General features: G+C 43.3%; 1 protein-coding gene across 1 annotated transcript in view; it reads left to right on the top strand.

The window, feature by feature from the left end:
* Window positions 1-1,682: 1,682 nt before the first annotated feature.
* The window catches only part of LOC308371212 (disco-interacting protein 2 homolog B-A-like), a gene marked incomplete at its 3' end in the record, with an annotated part of 29,189 nt that continues 11,092 nt past the window's right edge, over window positions 1,683-19,779 (top strand). Inside the window, exons 1-21 of the mRNA XM_080846058.1 lie at window positions 1,683-1,775; window positions 6,222-6,293; window positions 7,285-7,413; window positions 8,102-8,227; window positions 8,621-9,091; window positions 9,744-9,851; window positions 10,789-10,908; window positions 11,279-11,476; window positions 12,326-12,417; window positions 12,669-12,779; window positions 12,873-12,996; window positions 13,167-13,276; window positions 13,674-13,776; window positions 13,873-13,937; window positions 14,084-14,177; window positions 14,403-14,522; window positions 14,985-15,099; window positions 15,626-15,765; window positions 16,430-16,566; window positions 18,567-18,647; window positions 18,951-19,078. Coding sequence (XP_080702184.1) covers window positions 1,691-1,775; window positions 6,222-6,293; window positions 7,285-7,413; window positions 8,102-8,227; window positions 8,621-9,091; window positions 9,744-9,851; window positions 10,789-10,908; window positions 11,279-11,476; window positions 12,326-12,417; window positions 12,669-12,779; window positions 12,873-12,996; window positions 13,167-13,276; window positions 13,674-13,776; window positions 13,873-13,937; window positions 14,084-14,177; window positions 14,403-14,522; window positions 14,985-15,099; window positions 15,626-15,765; window positions 16,430-16,566; window positions 18,567-18,647; window positions 18,951-19,078 — 2,729 coding nt within the window. The 5' untranslated portion in view covers window positions 1,683-1,690. The remainder of the gene's footprint in view (window positions 1,776-6,221; window positions 6,294-7,284; window positions 7,414-8,101; window positions 8,228-8,620; window positions 9,092-9,743; window positions 9,852-10,788; window positions 10,909-11,278; window positions 11,477-12,325; window positions 12,418-12,668; window positions 12,780-12,872; window positions 12,997-13,166; window positions 13,277-13,673; window positions 13,777-13,872; window positions 13,938-14,083; window positions 14,178-14,402; window positions 14,523-14,984; window positions 15,100-15,625; window positions 15,766-16,429; window positions 16,567-18,566; window positions 18,648-18,950; window positions 19,079-19,779) is intronic.

Genomic DNA, 19,779 nt, shown 5'->3' with positions numbered 1-19,779 from the left:
TTTTCTGGTTTTACTTTTTATTGGTTTGTGTTTGAGTAAAATTAGCATTTTATTTTTATTCTATAAACTACTGACAACTCTACCAAATTTCAAATAAAAATATTGTCATTTAGAGAATTTATTTGCAAACAAATGACAATTGGTCAAAATAACAAAAAAGAGGCAGTGTTTCCAGATCTCGAATAATGTAAGGAAAACAAGCTCATATTCATTTTTAAACAACACAATACTAATGTTTTAACTTAGGAAGAGTTCAGAAATCAATATTTGATGGATTAACCTTAATTAACAATTACAGCTTTCATGTGTCTTGGCATGCTCTCCACCAGTCTTTCCTGGAAGAAAAACTTGCTCCCTTTTGCTCTGACAAAGTTCCCCAAATCTGAGGAGTGTTTTTTCCAGCAGGACAATGCTCCATGCCACACAGCCAGGTCAGTGAAGGTGTGGATGAAGGACCACCAGATCAGGACCCTGTCATGGCCAGCCCAATCTCAAGACCTGGATCCCATTAAAAACCTCTGGAATGTGATCAAGTCACCAAAACCTCTGGAATGTGATCAAGTCACCAAACGGCAATGTGGAAGACTGGTGGAGACACATGAAAGCTGTGATTGTAAATCAAGGTTATCCCACCAAATATTGATTTCTGAACTCTTCCTAAGTTAAAACATTAGTATTGTGTTGTTTAAAAATGAACTTGTTTTCTTAGCATTATTCATGATCTGAAAACACTGCATATTTTTTGCTATTTTGACCAATTGTAATTTTTCTGCAAATAAATGCTCTAAATGACAAATCATTTATTTGAAATTTGGTAGGAATGTTGTCAGTAGTATAGATTAAAACTAAAATGTTCATTTTACTTTAACACATACCAATAAATAGTAAAACCAGAGAAACTGATCATTTTGAAGTGGTCTCTTAATTTTTTTCCGCAGCTGTATATAGTTCTCGAACCAAACATTTATTTTCTAAATGTCCCAATCAATGTGGTATTTGTATGACCTTAACTTCCTCTGGTCTGGCATTCCTATTTGATACTGTGATTAGGTTTTTGGTGGCCCAACAGTTAATTGAAGATGTAGTTTCACAGGTTTGCTTGCTGTGTGGTGTATGCATTTTATTGGTCACATTAGTCTAGGTTGACCTGGATACATCTGTTCTGTCCTATACTAAAATGTGTGAATATGCCAATGTTGTAGGCCTGCAAATCTCACACACACCCATATAACTCTGTGTGTGTGTGTATAGATACATGTGTTTACTTTTGACACCACATTCATGATCACTGAAGCGTAGCTAAACCGTCTATGTTGCATGTAGCCTACCCTGTCCGCCATTTGATGCAAGTGGATGCTGTTGAATTTAGTCTTCAACAGCATCCACAACAGTCTTGAAGTTAACTTGAGTGACAATATACCCGACCCGGGGCAGCCAATGTGTAGACTACCTTCGCTAGCACAGGACCCAACTCGCCGGAGATTAGACTGCGAAATTCACAGATTGACTGCTCGCCTCCATCCTGGTCACGTGACGAATAAATACAGTAGGCTCGGCCACTATGGCGGATATCTGACTGACTCACAAACCCAACATCACTGTTCGGGCTATTATTTGGAATCCCCTCTCTCCTCCGAGGATCTTTCCTCCCGTCCTCCTCTCTCTCTCTGCCAGGCGGTGTTTGGACGTGATGGCAGAACATGGAGTGGATCTTTCTGCCTTGCCCAAAGAGATCCGCGAACAGCTGGCGGAACTAGACCTAGAGCTATCAGAGGGTAGGTGATGAGTAGGCGACCATATGTGCGCTTAGATGAAAAGAAAGGAATGTAGCTTGCACGTTTGTGATTTATAACATGTAGTTCGGCATCTAGATGCAATGGCATCCTGATGTTGATAAGAATCACACTTGAAATCGTGCTGTGGATGAGGAGGAGTGGGTTGAGTGTTGTTTCGTCTTGGCGTGCGTGGTATCTCCGTGAGGCACAGTGACCTGGTTTTCATCATGTCTTCACGAGGACATGGTTTTATTTTATTTTATATGTAGCTTGCGATTGTTTACTCAGAGAATGTGTTTCTTTCCCTGCTGATTAGATAACGTCTTTGAAAAACCTGCTTGGTTGTTTAAAATGGACTGTAGGCTACAGCAGCCGTTTATGAATATGAATCTAGCCTGAACATCTTTGCTATATTTGTGTGCTGTCACGGCTTTTGTTGGTAGGCCCAAATTATTCTTTAAAGTTCCCTGAGATGCTTGGCTCGTATAGAATTAAAAGCTTTAGTATCGAACGATGACACAGAATGGTATGGTGCATGGGTGACTAAACCTCACTATAGATATTTCCTAGATATTCCTGATTTAGCCTAGCCTACTACCTTCATCACATTATTCAATCCTGATTGGCAAACCAGCTAATCGCGCTGGGATTTTGAATGCAGCGACATAGCCTTGGTGAAATATAGCTTCACTTGGAAAGCACATTGCACGGGGCACCCAGGCTTAATTCTATAGCTTGTTGGATGCCAGAGGCGACATGGAGGCTGATTCCTGCTTCTGCACGGTTTGCGATGCGCTCCTATAGTAACCAGACTAGCATTTCAATGTGCAGCAGTCGGCTCACCGAAGGCCACACGCCCCTAAGCAAGGGTTATTATAAGACTATTCCCGGTGTTTTAACAATGTTTTCATTAATGTAACCGTACGGTGCCATTAACAACGGGCAGTCTATGAATGCGCTTTACAAAAATCAAGATCTAAATGCCGCAAAAGCAGGTGTACAAGTAGCAAGCAAAAAATAATCCCTGTCAATAAGAAGAAACATTTAACACAACACCACTGGTGTATCTGCCTGTCTGCTAAAGACATCTAGCATAATGAGAAGGGACAAGCGTTTAGGACAGTATGAGAGGAAGGGAGGGAGCATCAGATGTAGAAAATCAACTAAGTGAGGCCACCTACTCAGGATGGGTTTTTGTGACAGCAAAACTGCTGCAGATAACTGCCATTACTTTCTGTGCTGCCCAGTCCAAGACATACGGCTTCTTGTTTCATGGATGTGGAAATGGAATTGGGTTGTTCTGACTATGGATTTTTGGGTGGTTGTTGGTGTTGGTATGGTGTTGTGTAACAGCTTAGTAGATCCACACAATCTCTGTAAACAGAATGGTGTTATGGCTCTTTACAGTAAGCCCAATGCAGTATGCATTGTCTATGTAGAACGAGGAGAGGGAGAATTCTACTGTCCATGCCGTGCCCTAAGCAATGAGTGCCCCTTCTTTGCCCAAATGCCTCATTGCTGTACTTGTGGAACCAAATGGGAGTGTTTTGTTACAGGTAGAAATGAGAAGTTCATCTTGGAGGGACTGTGTTACAGAGGCTAACAGGAATAAATCTGTGCCACATGAACACCACTCCTCCTGTCTTAAGAAGTGCTAGCGACAGATGCTAATGCCCATTGATATCACTCTTCCTGCGTGAAAAGCAGAAATGTGCAGGTCACACTGGCATAGTGTGCACCTGCCATCCCATGACTGGGATGACTGTGTGCATAGCACCCAATAAAACTATTGATTGTGTTGCTATTACCGTGGTACGCTTATGGGTGCAAAATGTCTGCTAGTCTTAATGCATTTTAATAGATTTTACAGCGACTGCGGTTTAACTGGTGTAGTTTGTACAGTAAATTGACTCTTCTACCAGGGTAGAACTAAATGTTGATTGTGTACCATTATCATTTCATGTGCATAATATGTAATATTAATGTCAGAAGAGGCAGCGATATGGATGCTTATGGACTAATCCCCTCAGTTACACATTCACACAAACACACACACACATGGCACACACACACACACACACACACACACACAAACACACACGCTTACACACACACACTGTCATGCTGCATGTAAATATAATGCCAGCCACTGACCTACAGTTGGTTTACAACACCAGTGACAGAGGCAGATTATGATCAGATTGTTTAAAAGGTATGAAGGATTCGGATTGATTCAGCATCCCTCTGAGGGCAGAGTGGGCACGCCAGTCTACCGCCTGAGTCAATTCTGCAGTTTATTCTTTGCCATATTAAGCTAACACAGCCAAAGTCAAAAAGAAGGAAACCAGTGAAATGTGTATTTACCACTTTTTTGGCAAGAATAATTCCATTCCCAATTACATTGATACCCACTTTTAATCATCTTTGTGTATCTCTGTTTTAATGATAAAACAATTAAATTCAAGTCAGTTAAATCAAACCATTTAAAATCTGCATCCTCTTCTTGACCAGAGATGCTTGTAGTCACGGTCCAGTCTGTGAAGAAAGTATGATAGCCATGTACTGAATATGCCATATACGCTCTAGCCAACAAATGCGGTACGCTAGTGGTATTGGGTGCAGTGTTGGCTGTGTGATGCTAGTGGTACTGAGCTAGTGCAGTGTTGGCTGTGTAACGCTAGTGGTATTGTGCTAGTGCAGTGTTAGCTGTGCTACGCTAGTGTTACTATACTTGTGGTACATGACATGAAAGAGGCCATAGGTGTGCCTGTGTGTGTTTGTGGTCAAGGGACAGGACTCGATGAAAAGGAGCAATTAAAGAGAGCCATCATCTTTCTCGCTCCGCTGCTGTCTCTGAAGGGTTTTGGTCTAACAGGAAGACCAGCAGAGAGATACACACAAAATTGAGAGTGGAAGAATAAGAGAAAAAGATGAGATGAGATGGAGGGATGAAGAGAGAGAGGGAGAGAAAGTGTAGACGAGAGAGAGTAAAACAGAGAAGAGGGATGAACGAGTAAGAGGGAGGGATAGAGAGAGATTACGCCCCTTGTCTACTTAATCTAGGTCATAGAGCATAATGCTCGTTTACCCAGAATGCACAGCTAGATCAGTACTGCTCTCTCTCTCGCCCTCCCTCTGACTCTCACACACACCAGTGTCATCTGTTCTTTTGGGATCTGTGTTTTGAGAGAGTGGTGGTGAAGTTGTTACTTAAACATGTAATGCTCATGGCAGTGGACATAAAGGTTAAGGCAAAAGCACAGTGCTGAAATGCCCATTGGTTGTAAAAAGAAAGTCAGGAAATGGCACATTCACCATTACAGGTAAACAATGCAACTAAAGACAGTAGCAAAACATATTTTTAATACTACTCACAATATTCACTTTAGTTCAGTAGTTCCCAAAGTGTTGGACGGCCCCCAGGGCGTGGGTTGAGGGCGGAATAATGGAACGAGAACCCTAAACAACCTCTAACAGTATAGTAGTCTGTAATTTACCTATTTGCTAATGAGTTTATAGCCTACTTTGTACTTATATGGTCAGGGCCTACCGTTTAGCCTATATGTAAGAAGGAATAGCTTGCGGTGATTACTGATTACTGACCTAATTTCAACCGACCTGAAGAATGGAACGATACATTGCCAATAATCAAAGCATATTTGATCCACTAAGATTTTATCTGGTTTAAACAAGAGCTCTGATCAAATAAAAACAAAAACAAAATGAACTGATAAAACATTTGTGTTTCACTGAAACATGAGAAATTGAACATGTTTAACTGTTCAAATGTAGAAGCAATGTTAAAGAAAAGCAATGCAGCATCTGTTTTATTTTGAATTAAAAAACAGGAAATAGTCTATATGGGTGTCTCAATCTTTGCCATGACAAAAGTGGGAACCACTGCTATAGTCAATAATGTGTTTTTAAAGCAACTGAAACCTGTTCCTGTTTCTGTCAATGAATTTTCACAAATAATTTCTGCCACAATGCCAAAGAAAACAACACCCACCTGTATGCTCACAGCCATTATATTCGGGTCCTGTCCACACAGCTGCGTGTCACATCCTCGCGTGCATTTTCTCCTCTGCTGGTTTGTATCCGTGCCTTTGGGGATGTGTGTGTGTACCTCTCTGTGTAACAGAGTGTTTGATGGCATGGTTGTTTGCACCAGACATAGCAAAATACTTGTATCATTCAAAGGAAAGACAATGTGTTGCTTTTGCCTAAGGCATCTATGATATATTTGAACCTTCAATTAAAACAGAGGTTCTGAAAATGATGAAGAACATGACAAAGTAGATGATGATGATAATGTGAGGTCCAGTTTGGGAGAAATGATAATGGTGACAGGGCTTTGTGATGATGATGATGATGATGATGATGATGATGATGATGATGATGATGATAATAATAAATTAGAGGGAGTAATAACTGTACACTTCCCAGGTGACATCACTCAAAAGGGCTATGAGAAGAAACGGACGAAGCTCCTTGCTCCCTTCCTAGTGCAGTCTCCAGGTAAGACTCCATCTCATCATTTGGTATTAGGACAGGGGTAACACACTAGGGGGTAAGACCAGGAACAGTTGTTGGATTTCTTGTAGTTTAACAGTCTAGGCTGTGGATATAAGGGTGTTCACTGCTCTCAGAACAGCAGCTCTCTGTGCTTATATAATCACCCAACACCTCTCACACACCTAAAACAGCAGCTATCTGTTCTTATATACTCAGCCACTCACCTCACACACACCCAAAACAGCAGCTATCTGTGCTTATATAATCACCCAATCACCTATCACACACCTAAAACAGCATCTATCTGTGCTTATATACTCAGCCACTCACCTCTAACACACCTAAAACAGCAGCTATCTGTGCTTATAGACTCACCCACTCACCTCACACATCCAAACCAGCAGCTATCTGTGCGTGTATACTCACTCAATCACATCTCACACACCTTAAACAAAGCAATGTTATGAAGCTGTTCAAAGCCTTGATGTGATACTGGTGCCTACACCTGTGTTCCTTTGTATGTGCCCCGTGAAACTGAAAATATGTGAAGGCTAGGTAAAGGTAAGACACAAGAGATTCTTTAACTTCAAAGTTTAAACAGACAAGACGATTACCCACGCATCAGACACAACCTAAAACAACCATTCCACCACAAAGACAAAAATGAGAATTTTAAAGCAAACTTACTTACTTACTTAAAGCAGCACTATGCAGGACATGGGCCCTTTTTCTTGGTATGTTTTTACATTCAACTAGTTTTGGTATCGTCTTCAAATTCGGTTTGATGCTATATGGTCATGTGAGCGAACCATATGAATAAAATACACCTGTCGATCCTACTAGCCACCCAGGCTATGCACTATGTAGTTTAGTGCCAGTTGTTCTGTTGCTGGTGGTCTTTTAGGTAGTTAGCTTGCTAGTCCTAGACCAAAACTGCTTACCCCTGCTTGAAGTACGTGTATGTACAACAAAGTTGTTTTTTTGTTTGTGACAGGTGTACCTGCTAAGAGTCTTGGCAAGACCACCTGCTCCACTCCCTCCTCCTCCGGCTCATCCACACGCAATCGCCGACCTCTGCATACACGCCATGGCCACGGCACCAGAGATGATCGCTACAGATCAGGTAATGCACCTGAGGAAATGTACATGTGTACCTGTGCTACAATTCAGGTCATACACTTGCCTTAGTTGACTTCCTGGGAGCATAGGCACCAGATATGAGCACTACAGATGAGGTGATACCTGTGCAAGGATACCTGTGAGACCTGTACTCATGGAAATACCTGTGGGTATATGTGTACTACCCTAACTGCATGTTAGTTTTCTGTTAACCATGCATGCCTTACTACTGTTAGACTATGGTGTTGTCATTTTGATAATGGCCTATTGTAATGTACTTGTCATATGCACATTTTATATTGTACCTGTGCTAATGCACCTGTGATAAAGTACGTATAGCAATGCTTCTGTGGTCAAGGCAATGTGTCTTTGATGATGTACCTGTGGTATTACACCTGTGGTTATGCACCCTTGCCAGTGTACCCATGTTGACCTGACTAGTTTAAACTGAACTGATTATACGGCTCCTCAGAATGTTGCAAAAAAAAAATAGGCATTTTTGGAGTAATATCAGCACGTCGGGGTCCTGTATTTCTATTTTCCTATACTGATCGGCGGACTATACATTATACATTATACTTACATAACCTATTATATTATTTTAAACTGAATGTAACTTATTAGTAATGATCTCCTCTCTTTCATTTTGTCCATCTCTGCTTGCCGTCTCTCTGCCTCTGCTGCTCTGGTAGACATACACACGGAAGCAGTGCAGGCGGCTCTGGCGAAGCACCACGAGGAGAAGCTGGCTCCCCCCATGCCCACCAAACGCCGCTCTACATGCGTACAGTCTCCTGCAAAGGCACTGACCCCACCAGGTAACGCACTAAACTAATGATTTCACACACACACCGGATACACACACACACACACACACACACACACACACACACACACACACACACACACACACACACACAAGCCCATGTATACATGCAGTCTCCTCCCAAATCAAAGACCCTGCCAGGTACGAGTTCATTCTCACACACACACAGACACACAGACATACACATGCGTACGTATAGTCACATGCCAAGTCACAGACCCTGCCAGGTAACACAGAAATCCAACAACTTATATCCGACCTACAGGCACACACACTGCACTGGAAGACATAAAGTTGTCTTCTCTCTTTCTGTCTTTCTGTCTGTACTATATTTTTACTGTCTTTCTCTCCCCCACCCCTCACTCTCTCCTGTACTTTCTTCCAGACTCGTCCTCCTCGTCAGAAGAAGATGACGATGACGATGACAGCGGAGGTCTCCAGTCTCCGGACTCACCAGCAGACGGTGCGGCTCAGGGTTCCTCTACCTCGTCTTCCTCGGCCTCCTCCACCCTCTCCTCTGACCCGGGTGCCCAGACGCAGACGCAGCCTCTGCCTCAGCCTCTGCCTCAGCCGCTGCCTCAGCCCCTGCCACAGATGCAGCCCCTGCCACAACCACTGCCACAGATGCAGCCCCTGCCACAGATGCAGCCCCTGCCACAACCACTGCAGCCGCTGCCACAGATGCAGCCGCTGCCACAGCCACAGCTGCAGGCACACACACACTCCCGCGTGCCCAGCACGAGTACTCACACAAACACACATGCCCATCCTGCACTTCCGCCTTTGCCGCCACCGCCTCCACACTCCCAGTCCCATCCTGTGGCCCTCACTGAGACGCTGGGACACGTGCGCATCGGTGAGTTTGCACAGCTCTGTGTGTGTCTGTGTGTGTGTGTCTGTATGTGTGTGTGTCTGTATGTGTGTGTGTGTGTGTGTGTGTGTGTGTGTGTGTGTGTGTGTGTGTGTGTGTGTGTGTGTGTGTGTGTGTGTGTGTGTGTGTGTGTGTTTATTTTGACAGGTCAAACAGGTAGAGGCAAAGGTAGGGTTGCCCTTAAAAAATGTGAAAAGCCACAATGTTTGTTACTTAAAAATGTAATGTACAAAATGGCACAAGAAATGGCTAGCAGAAAGCACCTTTTGAGATTTAACAACATATTGAATAAATAAAGCAAAGCAACGAGCAACGAGCAAAGTCTGTGGCGCATGACCTTAAGCTATCATGTGACGTCTGGGAGTATGTCACTGACTCACCCATGCAGGGTGGGTAGGATCTTGCTCATGGTATTAAATTAACAAAATGATTTTGCCAAGTTATGAGCTTTAGTTCATGTACAGTGGACTTTGCTAGTTGCTCATTGCCAGTTACCCGATAATGAAATCGGGGCCCATAATAGAGCTTTAAGTTACGCTTTTGTGTGTTGTGCCATTTGCTTGTCTCTTTCTGTTTACCTAAATTGTGTGGGTGTGTTTGTAATTGAACTTAATCATGTGTAATCCTGTCCTCCCAGACCTGGGGGCAGTGGGCCAGCGGATGTCCCGAGTGGACCGGCCCAATAACACCATCAGAGCCGTGTCCCACATCCAGGGTCGGGGCACCATCATGGAGACGGCCGATGGTAAGAGAGGGAGCGGGGGACGGTCTTGATCTATGCGAGATGAGTCAAAGCAAGAGTCATTAGCGAGGAAGCTAGGATTTCTTGCTTCTTCAAACCAGCCATTTATTTTGGTTTGTGTGTCTGTGTGTGTGGTAAATTAATTTTAAAATTATTTTATTATTTTTTCAGTTTGCACGCATATTAAGTTAAGTTTAATATCTAACTTAGCAATGTTGCTTTGTTTCTCCTGTCTTCTATCTCCTCTCTCTCTCTCTCTCTCTCTCTCTGTCTCTCTCTTTTTCTCCCTATCTATCTATCTATCTATCTATCTATCTATCTATCTATCTATCTATCTATCTATCTGTCTGTCTGTCTATCAATCTGTTTTCACTCTCTTGCCCATCTGTGTTGTACGTACATTCAGTCAGAAGGGTTGGAAAAGGTAAAGTAATAATAGTCATCAGTAGCCCCTTAATATGAGTAGCCCGACAGCATCCAAACCTGAGAGGATACATCTCTCTCTTTCCCCCTTCTTTCTCACGTTCTCTCTCCAGATGTGAGTGTGTGTGTGTGTGTCTGTGTCTGTGTGTTTGTTTGTTTGTGTGTATGTGTGTGCGTGATAGGGAGACTGGTCTGACTGTGGAATCTGTATGTGAGCCCTAATTTTCCCTTCTAGCAGTAGACTGCCCTTTGACTTTGTGACAAGAGAACTAACACAATTTGATATTTAAGAGTAGGTCACTAACAAGACACACTCACACACACCCACGCATGCATCCAAACACACACTCTAACGGGACACTAGGGTAATCAGGGATAGGACACACATCATCCATAAGCTGTGTCCTTTTATACGTTTTTCTCTGTGGTGTGTGTGTGTGTGTGTGTGTGTGTGTGTGTGTGTGTGTGTGTGTGTGTGTGTGTGTGTGTGTGTGTGTGTGTGTGCGTGTGTGTGTAGGTGTCCCAGTCTCCAGTAGGGTCTCCACTAAGATCCAGCAGCTGCTGAACACCCTTAAACGGCCCAAGAGGCCCCCACTTAGTGAGTACTTCATGGACGACCAGGAGGAAATCGTCGAGGGTAGGTCACACATTTCACATGTTGACATGATTCAGCCCAAATCATGGCTTTCGTTTTCCTTCCGTTGTTTGTTGTTTGTTGTTTGTAATATGTGTTCTGTTTCATTGTATTATCTCTTGATTGAAAAAGGCAGTCAATAAATACAATTGGGTTGTTGTTGTTGCCACTTGCTTTGTTATTCTTCGTATTATCATTTTACAGTAAAGAACAGGAACTCAATACCCAAATGTTAAATGTTAGGGACACCTTTCAACCTCAGTGATAGTTCATTCTCAGTTAAAACATTTTAGTTGACACATGTTATTCTGGAAAAATATTTTTTAAAGGCTTATGGAATGCCGGAACTCTTTTTGTTTTCCTCCCTCTGTAGTTCCTACGCCGGACCCGAGTATTCCTCGTCCGGAGGGGAGACAGACAATCCCTGTGAAGGGGGAACCGCTGGGCGTGGTCAGCAATTGGCCTCCATCTCTCCAAGCCGCATTGGCCCGCTGGGGTGCCACTCAAGGCAAGAGCCCTGCCCTCACGGCTCTTGATATCAGTGGCAAACCCCTCTACACGCTCACCTATGGTAAGCCCCTCTGGACAAGAATAAAAGTTTGAAACTCTGTAACCTTCGTAATCTACAATATGTCAAATAGTTCTTAAAACCCATATTACCTGACTATCATGTTCTCTTTATTACCACAGCCCTCTTACTCCTGATTCTGTACAGATGTATATAACTAAAGATCGGTCTCCTCTACAACTACAACTAGCAGTTGTTCTTCTCTGTTAACATACATTACCTTTGTTCTTTCTCAATCAATTTTCTGAACGTCTGCATACAACAGATCATGCTGCCTACTTCTGTTTTTGTACTACAGCACCGTTTTTTTGACACTAGATATTATGTTTCCCCCTCTCATGTTTGTCCATGTGTTAAATACACAGACTAGTGTTCAATATGGTAAATGGTAAACGGACTGCATTTATAAAGTGCTTTTCTTCTCATAGAGCACTCAAAGCGCTTTACACATTAATGCCTCAGACATCTACCCATTCATACGCCGATGGCAGAGGCTACTATCTTGGTTGCCAACATGCACATTGGAAGAGGTTGGGGGTTTAATGTGTTGCTCAAGGACATTTCGACACTTGGTGAGGAGAAGTCGGGAACTAGCAACCTTCCAATTGCTAAACGACTTCTCTACCTCCTGTCACGACCATATTCACCCCAATAGCATAGCTCTAGCTAATATATGAGCACTCTTCAGATAGACCATGAAAGCTAATTTACAAATGCAGAGGAATTCATGTCTAGATCACAATAAACACCTGGATTAGAATAACATTGGATTAGAATATAGATAGATTAGTTATAATAATTATTGTTGTTGTTGTGTGAAATTGACAAAAACTCATACTCTGCCGTTGCCAGGGAAATTATGGAGTCGCAGTGTGAAGCTGGCATACACACTTCTGAACAAGCTGGGAGTCAAAAATGAACAGTTGCTCAAACCCAAAGACCGGGTAACAAACACACACACACACACACACACATACACGATTCTTATGCACATACGCATATAGTTGTTGTAGGATAATGACTAACTCTGAACTCCATGTTTTGCTCAGGAAAACTGAAATAGTTATGCAATAATTGTAATATGTTATGTATATTTTATATTATATATTATAGTAGTTAGAGTAGTTCATCTAATATTTCATTTTGGCACCCTCCTGTGTGTGTTTGTGTGTGTGTGTGTGTGTGCGTGTCCAAGGTGGCCCTGGTGTACCCCAACAGTGACCCTGGGATGTTCTTTGTGGCATTCTATGGCTGCCTGCTTGCTGAGCTCATACCAGTTCCCATAGAAGTACCTCTCTCTCGCAAGGTACGCTTTTCCCAGAATGCACCTCTACATTTACATTGTATTCTCGGTTACTTCTGATTCAATTGGAACGTGTGTGTGTGTGTGTGTGTCTAGGATGCTGGCAGCAGTCAGGTTGGGTTCCTGCTGGGTAATTGTGGTGTGAGTCTGGCTCTCACCAGTGAAGTTTGTCTGAAAGGTCTGCCCAAGACTCCAACAGGGGAGATCCTACAGTTCAAAGGTCATTCTTCAGCCTGTCACTCTCACTGTCATAATCTTTCCTTCCCTCTCTCTCTGTTCCTTGCATTTTGTCTCTCTCCCTTCCCCTGTCTTTCTGTGTCCCTCTCTGTCATGATTTCTCTCTCTCTCCCTTTGAGAATTCACAGTAATGCTTTGATGTCTGTTTGACAGGTTGGCCTCCACTGAAATGGGTGGTGACTGACCCCAAATATCTCACCAGACCATCAAAAGACTGGCAGCCTCACATCCCCACGGCCAACACAGACCCAGCCTACATAGAGGTGCCTTAAGTATTTTTACTTACATAGCATTTCATACAATAGTGTATTTGAACTCGACCTTAGATGTATACAGTATATTTAACATTTTTTTGCTCAGGAATTCCTTTTTAAGCCATTTTATTTCCTTTTAAACCTGTCAAGCTCTTGAAAAGTGCATTGTTTATCTGGTTTTTTAACACACACACAAACACACGCACACATACACACACACATTCTCTATTACAGAGACACACACTACACAATGCACAATGACACGTTCATAAGCAGGTAAAACATGGAAGCCAACTAACATTTGCATCCCGACAAAAGCATACAGTTGTCTATCTATATATCTGTCTGTGTGTCTGTCCATCCATCTGTCTAAGTCTGGACCTGTTTCCCTTTTATGCGTCAACAGTATAAGGTCAGTAAGGAAGGGACAGTGATGGGCGTGGCTGTCTCTAAGGTTTCCATGCTTACGCACTGCCAGGCCCTCACTCAGGCTTGCAACTACTGTGAGGGTAAGGCCCCTGTTGTTATGAAAACACTGCACACAATCACAATCACAATTTAATGACACATGATCTCTAATATGTGTGTGTGTTTGTGTGTTTAAGGGGAGATACTGGTCAGTGTCTTAGACTTTAAGAAGGACATGGGTCTTTGGCATGGGGTTCTCGTTGTGAGTACTTCACTTTCTACCCGCGTCTGTGTGTTAACATGTATGTGGTTGCATGATATCTGATATTTAAATATTGGGTGTAATGTAATTGAAAAGATGAATATTAGGTTGTCATTTAAGTGTAACTATGTGTATGTTTTTGTCAGAGTGTGATGAACCGCATCCACACCATCAGTGTTCCGTACTCAGTGATGAAGGCTTGCCCGTTTTCTTGGGTCCAGAGAGTTCACATTCATAAAGGTAATTTATATACACACACACACACGCACACACATATACACACACACACACACACACACACACACACACACACACACACACATACACACACACACACACGCATTCTCTCTCGCGCATACACAGACAGGCAGACACTCACACTTACTAACAGATATTCATGCTATAGCAACACTGATGCTATAGATCTCTGACTCTCTCTGACTCTCTATCAATGTGTGTCTGTAGCACGTGTTGCTGTGGTGAAGTGCCGTGACCTCCACTGGGCGATGATGTCCCACCGGGAACAGAGGGACGTCAGCCTGGCCTCGCTACGTATGCTTATTGTTGCTGATGGAGCAAACCCGTGTAAGTGTAGCTAACTAGCTAAAATGCTAATACATATAATATATGATTGTTATATGGTATTGTTGCAATGCTGTACTAGATCAGGTTCCTTTAATAAGCTAATGTGCTAATCTTCTTTATAAGTAGACTATTAGCACAGTGCTGATATGCTAATCTGTCTGCTAAGGGCTGTAGTAGACCAGTAGTAGATCAGACCTCCATCCATTAAACTGAAATATCTTAATTCAAGTAGGTCAATCGTCATAGTAGATCAGTGCAAGTAGTCTAGCCTTGGTGTTTAAACCCTGGAAAAATGTCAGTACAAACATCGAGGCTAAAAAATGACTGCTGCTCTTGTGGCTAGCCTGTCCATAATAGGACCCATCAGGACAATGTACATCTACAGTGTAGCACAAGGAAAGACTGCAATAATTAGTGTTTTAGTGTATAAAAATAAGGCTGAGTTGTGTCTGTCTCCTGTAGGGTCGGTTGCATCATGTGATGCGTTTCTGAACCTGTTCCAGTCTCACGGTCTCAAGCCTGAGGTGATTTGTCCCTGTGCCTCGTCTGCTGAAGCCATGACCGTAGCTATACGCAGGTATGCCCCATTACTCTCCACTACGCTAACCATAGATCCTTTCACTATTCTCTCCACCTTCCATGCCTAATTATCATATTTTATTTTTTTTGGTGGTCATGCTAGGGTGGGCAGGTAATTATTAGTGATCCTTAAGAAGGCTTATTATCTTCTGTCGTCAAGTACCAGTAGTCTATCAGTAGTTTATTTGTATTCGTAGTTGTTCGTAGTCGTAGTTATGTGGTAGTCTATCTGATAGTTAACCCACTGTGCCAGCTAACTCTGGCATGGATCAGGCCTAGACCTGCTATGCTAGATCCTAACCTGGGCTGCGTTTCCCTGAAAGCGCGGATGAGCAACCGCTGCGGTAACTAGGAGAGAGAGTATGGAAAATTATAGTCCCTCTATCATCTTAACAATGGTAGTTGCTCAACGATGCTTTTGGGAAATGCACCCCAGACCCCGCTGCTGATCTGGGAGTAGTATAGTAACAGTGATGAGCGTTTGTAATGTATTGCTTTCCTTCCTCCCTTTGCCTCTGTGTCAGGCCGGGGGTCCCGGGGTCTCCTCTGCCAGCGCGGGCCGTGCTGCCCCTCAGTGGGCTGAGTCATGGGGTCATCAGGGTCAACACTGAGGACAAGAAAACAGCCCTCACTGTACAGGACGTCGGCCACGTCATGCCTGGAGGTAGGAGTGTGTGTGAGTGTGTGTAAGTGAGTGTGTGATTGTGTGCGAGTGTTTGTTAAGGTGTCAGGTGCTGAGGGTTTGTGTATGTGTGTGTGTGTGTGTTAAGATGTCAGGTGTTGGGGGCACGGTGGCGCAAGCCAATAAGTCCCCCCATTTACGGGCTTCCTTGCCCACGGGGACACAGGTTCAAGTCTGGCCTGATGTCATTTACCAGTCCTCTCCCCACTTCTTCTCCAGCTCGCTTCCTGTCATAATACTTCACTGTCCTGTCCAAATAAAGGCATAAAATGCCCAAAAAGAAATCTTAAAAAAAAAGATGACCTGTGTTGAGTGTGTGTGAGTGCCTGTCCGAATGTGAGTGTGTTAAGGTGTCAGGTGCTGCCTACTAAGGCATATGCAGATAGTCAGGAATCACAGAGCACTGCTACAAAATGGGAAAACATGTATCCTCTAGGGGGCACTATAGTACAGTACTATTCAGCCTTTAAACCACCATCTTATTAGCACTTGGACAAAGACTATGGTGCAGTAATGTCAATTCATGATTTGTGTGTGTGTGTGTGTGTGTGTGAGTGTGTGTGTGTGTGTGTGTGTGTGTGTGTGTGTGTGTCTGTGTGTGTGTGTGTGTGTGTGTGTGTGTGTGGGTGTGGGTGTGTGTGTGCAGCTCTGATGTGTATCGTAAAGCCGGACGGTCCTCCTATGCTGTGTAAAACGGATGAAATTGGGGAGCTGGTGGTGAACTCACGTGCAGGAGGTACCCTGTACTACGGCTTACCTGGACTCACCAAAAATACGTTTGAGGTGAGGAGTACACAAACATTACACAGACACAGACACAGACACAGACACAGACACACACACACACACACACACACACGCACACATATACACTGCATGAAATGTGGGATTTACGACAGTATTCGACCCTGTGTATTGCCGTAGAAGCCCACATTGGTGTGAAAGCCCCCCCACCCCTTCCCTTGACCAGGCCTAGGTTTTGTTATGTTAATTTAATTGACCTGGATTGAAAACAACACCCCCCCCCCCCCCCCCCCCCCCCCCCGCCAGGGGTGGCACCCTGTCACTGCTTCACTGATTTAAAAAACCTGAAAGTCACAGGGTCGATCCCTACTAGTGGCAACCATGGCCCAAGTTGCTTAACGACTGTTAACGACTCTTAATGACTGTTATCAGAGTAAGCCTGACTCTGTATAATTACATGCCAGAAACGAATCTCAAGAACATTAAGGTGAAATAATAATATATAAGTTAGGAACATTACACATAGCCTAAGTTAAAACTTTTAAACACATACCACCATAAACATGTGAGATAATTCGACAAGAGGCATTGAAAGACAGCAAACTCACTGCTTCGTCAAATAAGAGAGATCAACTATATATATATCTGGAAACCACTTACAGATTCCGATCAGCTAAATTTGCGTCTGGATGGAAAGGTGTTATCTTTCCCCATCCCACCCATGCTAAGCCATTTCTAGCATAACACAACGACGTCTCATCTTTGCTCCTTGAATGTCCAGTGGTGTAGTCCAGTGTATACGCAGGTATACGGAGTATACCCACTTATTTTTCAGTCAGCATTGGGTATACCCACTTCTCAAAACAGGGTGTTTATCCTGTGCTGTATGAATAAATAAAACGTATAGCCTACCCACTTCTCCAGGGACTACTACCACTGTGAATGTCGATATGTAATGGTATGATGTTATTAAAACTTACTACGTGTAAAAAAGACTAGAAATTGAACGTTTATTATTCGAGTCTAAAGTTTCTAATGTTGCCTCGGGCGCCTTTACGTGAACATAATTAAAACGTCACATAAGTCCACTAAACAATTCCCAATTCGCACACTCCAGTAACAGAAGAGAAATACGCCAGAGGAGGGAGGAATGATAAACCAGGTACTTGGTCGCACCGACGAGCTTGATCCTTACCAGCAACGTGGCTAAGAGGTTAGACACAGGTATACAATACCATTACATGTCCCAAGTTGCGAAATGACTATCTCAATATCAGAGTAAGCCCGACTCTGTATAAATACATGCCAAAAGTGAATCTCAAGAACATTACAGAGAGGAAGCTCCGGAATATAAGTGGAACAGCCTCCAAAGTATATTGCAACCATCGAACTCTGAAAATGAAAGGCACAGCAAAGCAAGCATCGTGACATCCCCGAACTCAAAACCCTAAAGACAGAACTCTGAAAACGGAAGGCGAATCAATAAATGTGATAACCCCGGACCAAAACCTTAAAGACAGAATATTGATTAAATTATTTTAAATTTCGTTTTTATGGGGCAATAGCTGTAAATGGGAAGGGATACGTTTTTTCAGTTGAAAGCTGACCTTTAGACAGAATCTCATTCCGTCTCATCACAAGACGTTTTAATTCAATTCCTTGTCGTTTTCAACCAATGGCTGCAGCAGGGTGTGTGTGGCTAGACTGCTGACAGTCAATATGCTAATAAGAGCATTTCGCACCTCTGTCAGCGGGAGGTGTGAATGCTAAACACATCGGCCCCCCTCCCCTTGCAGGTCCCTTCCCGGGAAATTCCGTCAGTATGCGGCAGACTGATATTTCGGGGGAATGTCCGCGATCAGCCAGGAATGGTGATCATTCGCGGCTGTATCACAGCGTATACAGGCCCGATAATCTTGCTTTTCGTGCAGTGATATATACATAAACTGTACATGTATACAGTATATCCACAAAATATTTGATATATGGTTTTTAATGGATGTTTTATGTGTTTTTGGTGTGTGTGTGTGTGTGTGTAGGTGATCCCGGTAAATGCCAGTGGAGCTCCAATAGGGGAGATTCCGTTTGTGCGCTCTGGGTTACTGGGCTTCGTGGGACCGGTAAGTTGTGTAAAAAGAATACTATTGACAATTGGAATAGTCCATACTGCATACTGTCTAAGCTTGCTCTAAGTGGATTTGAGTAATGCTGGAAAATGAAGTCTCACTCATTGACTGCACTCTTGTCACTCTAGTCTCTGTAAGGCGTCACTGTTAAGTTATTAGACCCCGTCATGTATGCTTTCTCTAGGGCAGTCTGATGTTTGCTGTACAAAAGATGGCCTGAGTGTACATTCATGTAGGATTAAGGGTGTTGGCAACATGTTCTGCTCAATAATACTTCATGATGATGTGGTCCTACAGGGCAGTCTGATATTTGTGTGCGGGAAGACGGAGGGGCTGATGATGGTCAGCGGCCGTCGCCATAACGCAGATGACCTCGTGGCAACCGCATTAGCTGTGGAGCCAATCAAAACCGTGTACCGCGGACGGTGAGTTCCAAATACCTACCACATGCACTCTTGTACTGAAGCTGTGTTCCATGCTCCACGTGTTCTCCGTGTTCCTGCTCTCTGTGTGTGTGGACGTTGAAGTGAATGGACATCTGTGTACGGTACAGCAGGGTTCTCTGTGGCTGTTTCCTACCATGTGTAAGATAATTTCAGTTCAGTATAGGTTTATTAGGAAGAATAGGTACAATCTTTAAATGTCTTGCAGAAACCAAAGTCCTTGAGTGAAATAGCATGCCTGAAAGGTCAAGTCACTGCAACAGTAGTTTCTAGCTGACCAGGACAAGAGAATGTGGCCTGTGATACATTGTAGGTCTCTAGGGAGATAACATGGTCAGCTGAGAAACAGAGGTGCAGAGGTTTCACACAATATATGTGACATTAATGTCTATTTCTGAGAACAACAGATAAACCATGTCATAGATCCCATGTTTACCACGAGGGGCCCACGAATAACATCAGTCAGGATGGACTATAAGAACTGTTTTTTCTGAGGACTCATCAGAATCCTAGGTTCTCCAGCGAGTGGTTGACTCCAAAATATGTTAACCATTGCTGTATATTTGTGCCGCAACTTATCAAGTATAGCTCTACCTTGTTACAACAAAACTTCGTACTGGCGTATTTTCCAAGTCCTAAACCATCACGCAGAGAATACAAGAAATTCTCTAACACATGAGAGG

Source organism: Sprattus sprattus (assembly GCF_963457725.1).
Source record: "Sprattus sprattus genome assembly, chromosome: 10".
NCBI lineage: Eukaryota > Metazoa > Chordata > Actinopteri > Clupeiformes > Clupeidae > Sprattus > Sprattus sprattus.
The sequence above is the reverse complement of the archived record's forward strand: the minus strand, read 5'-3'. Positions and strand labels throughout refer to the sequence as shown.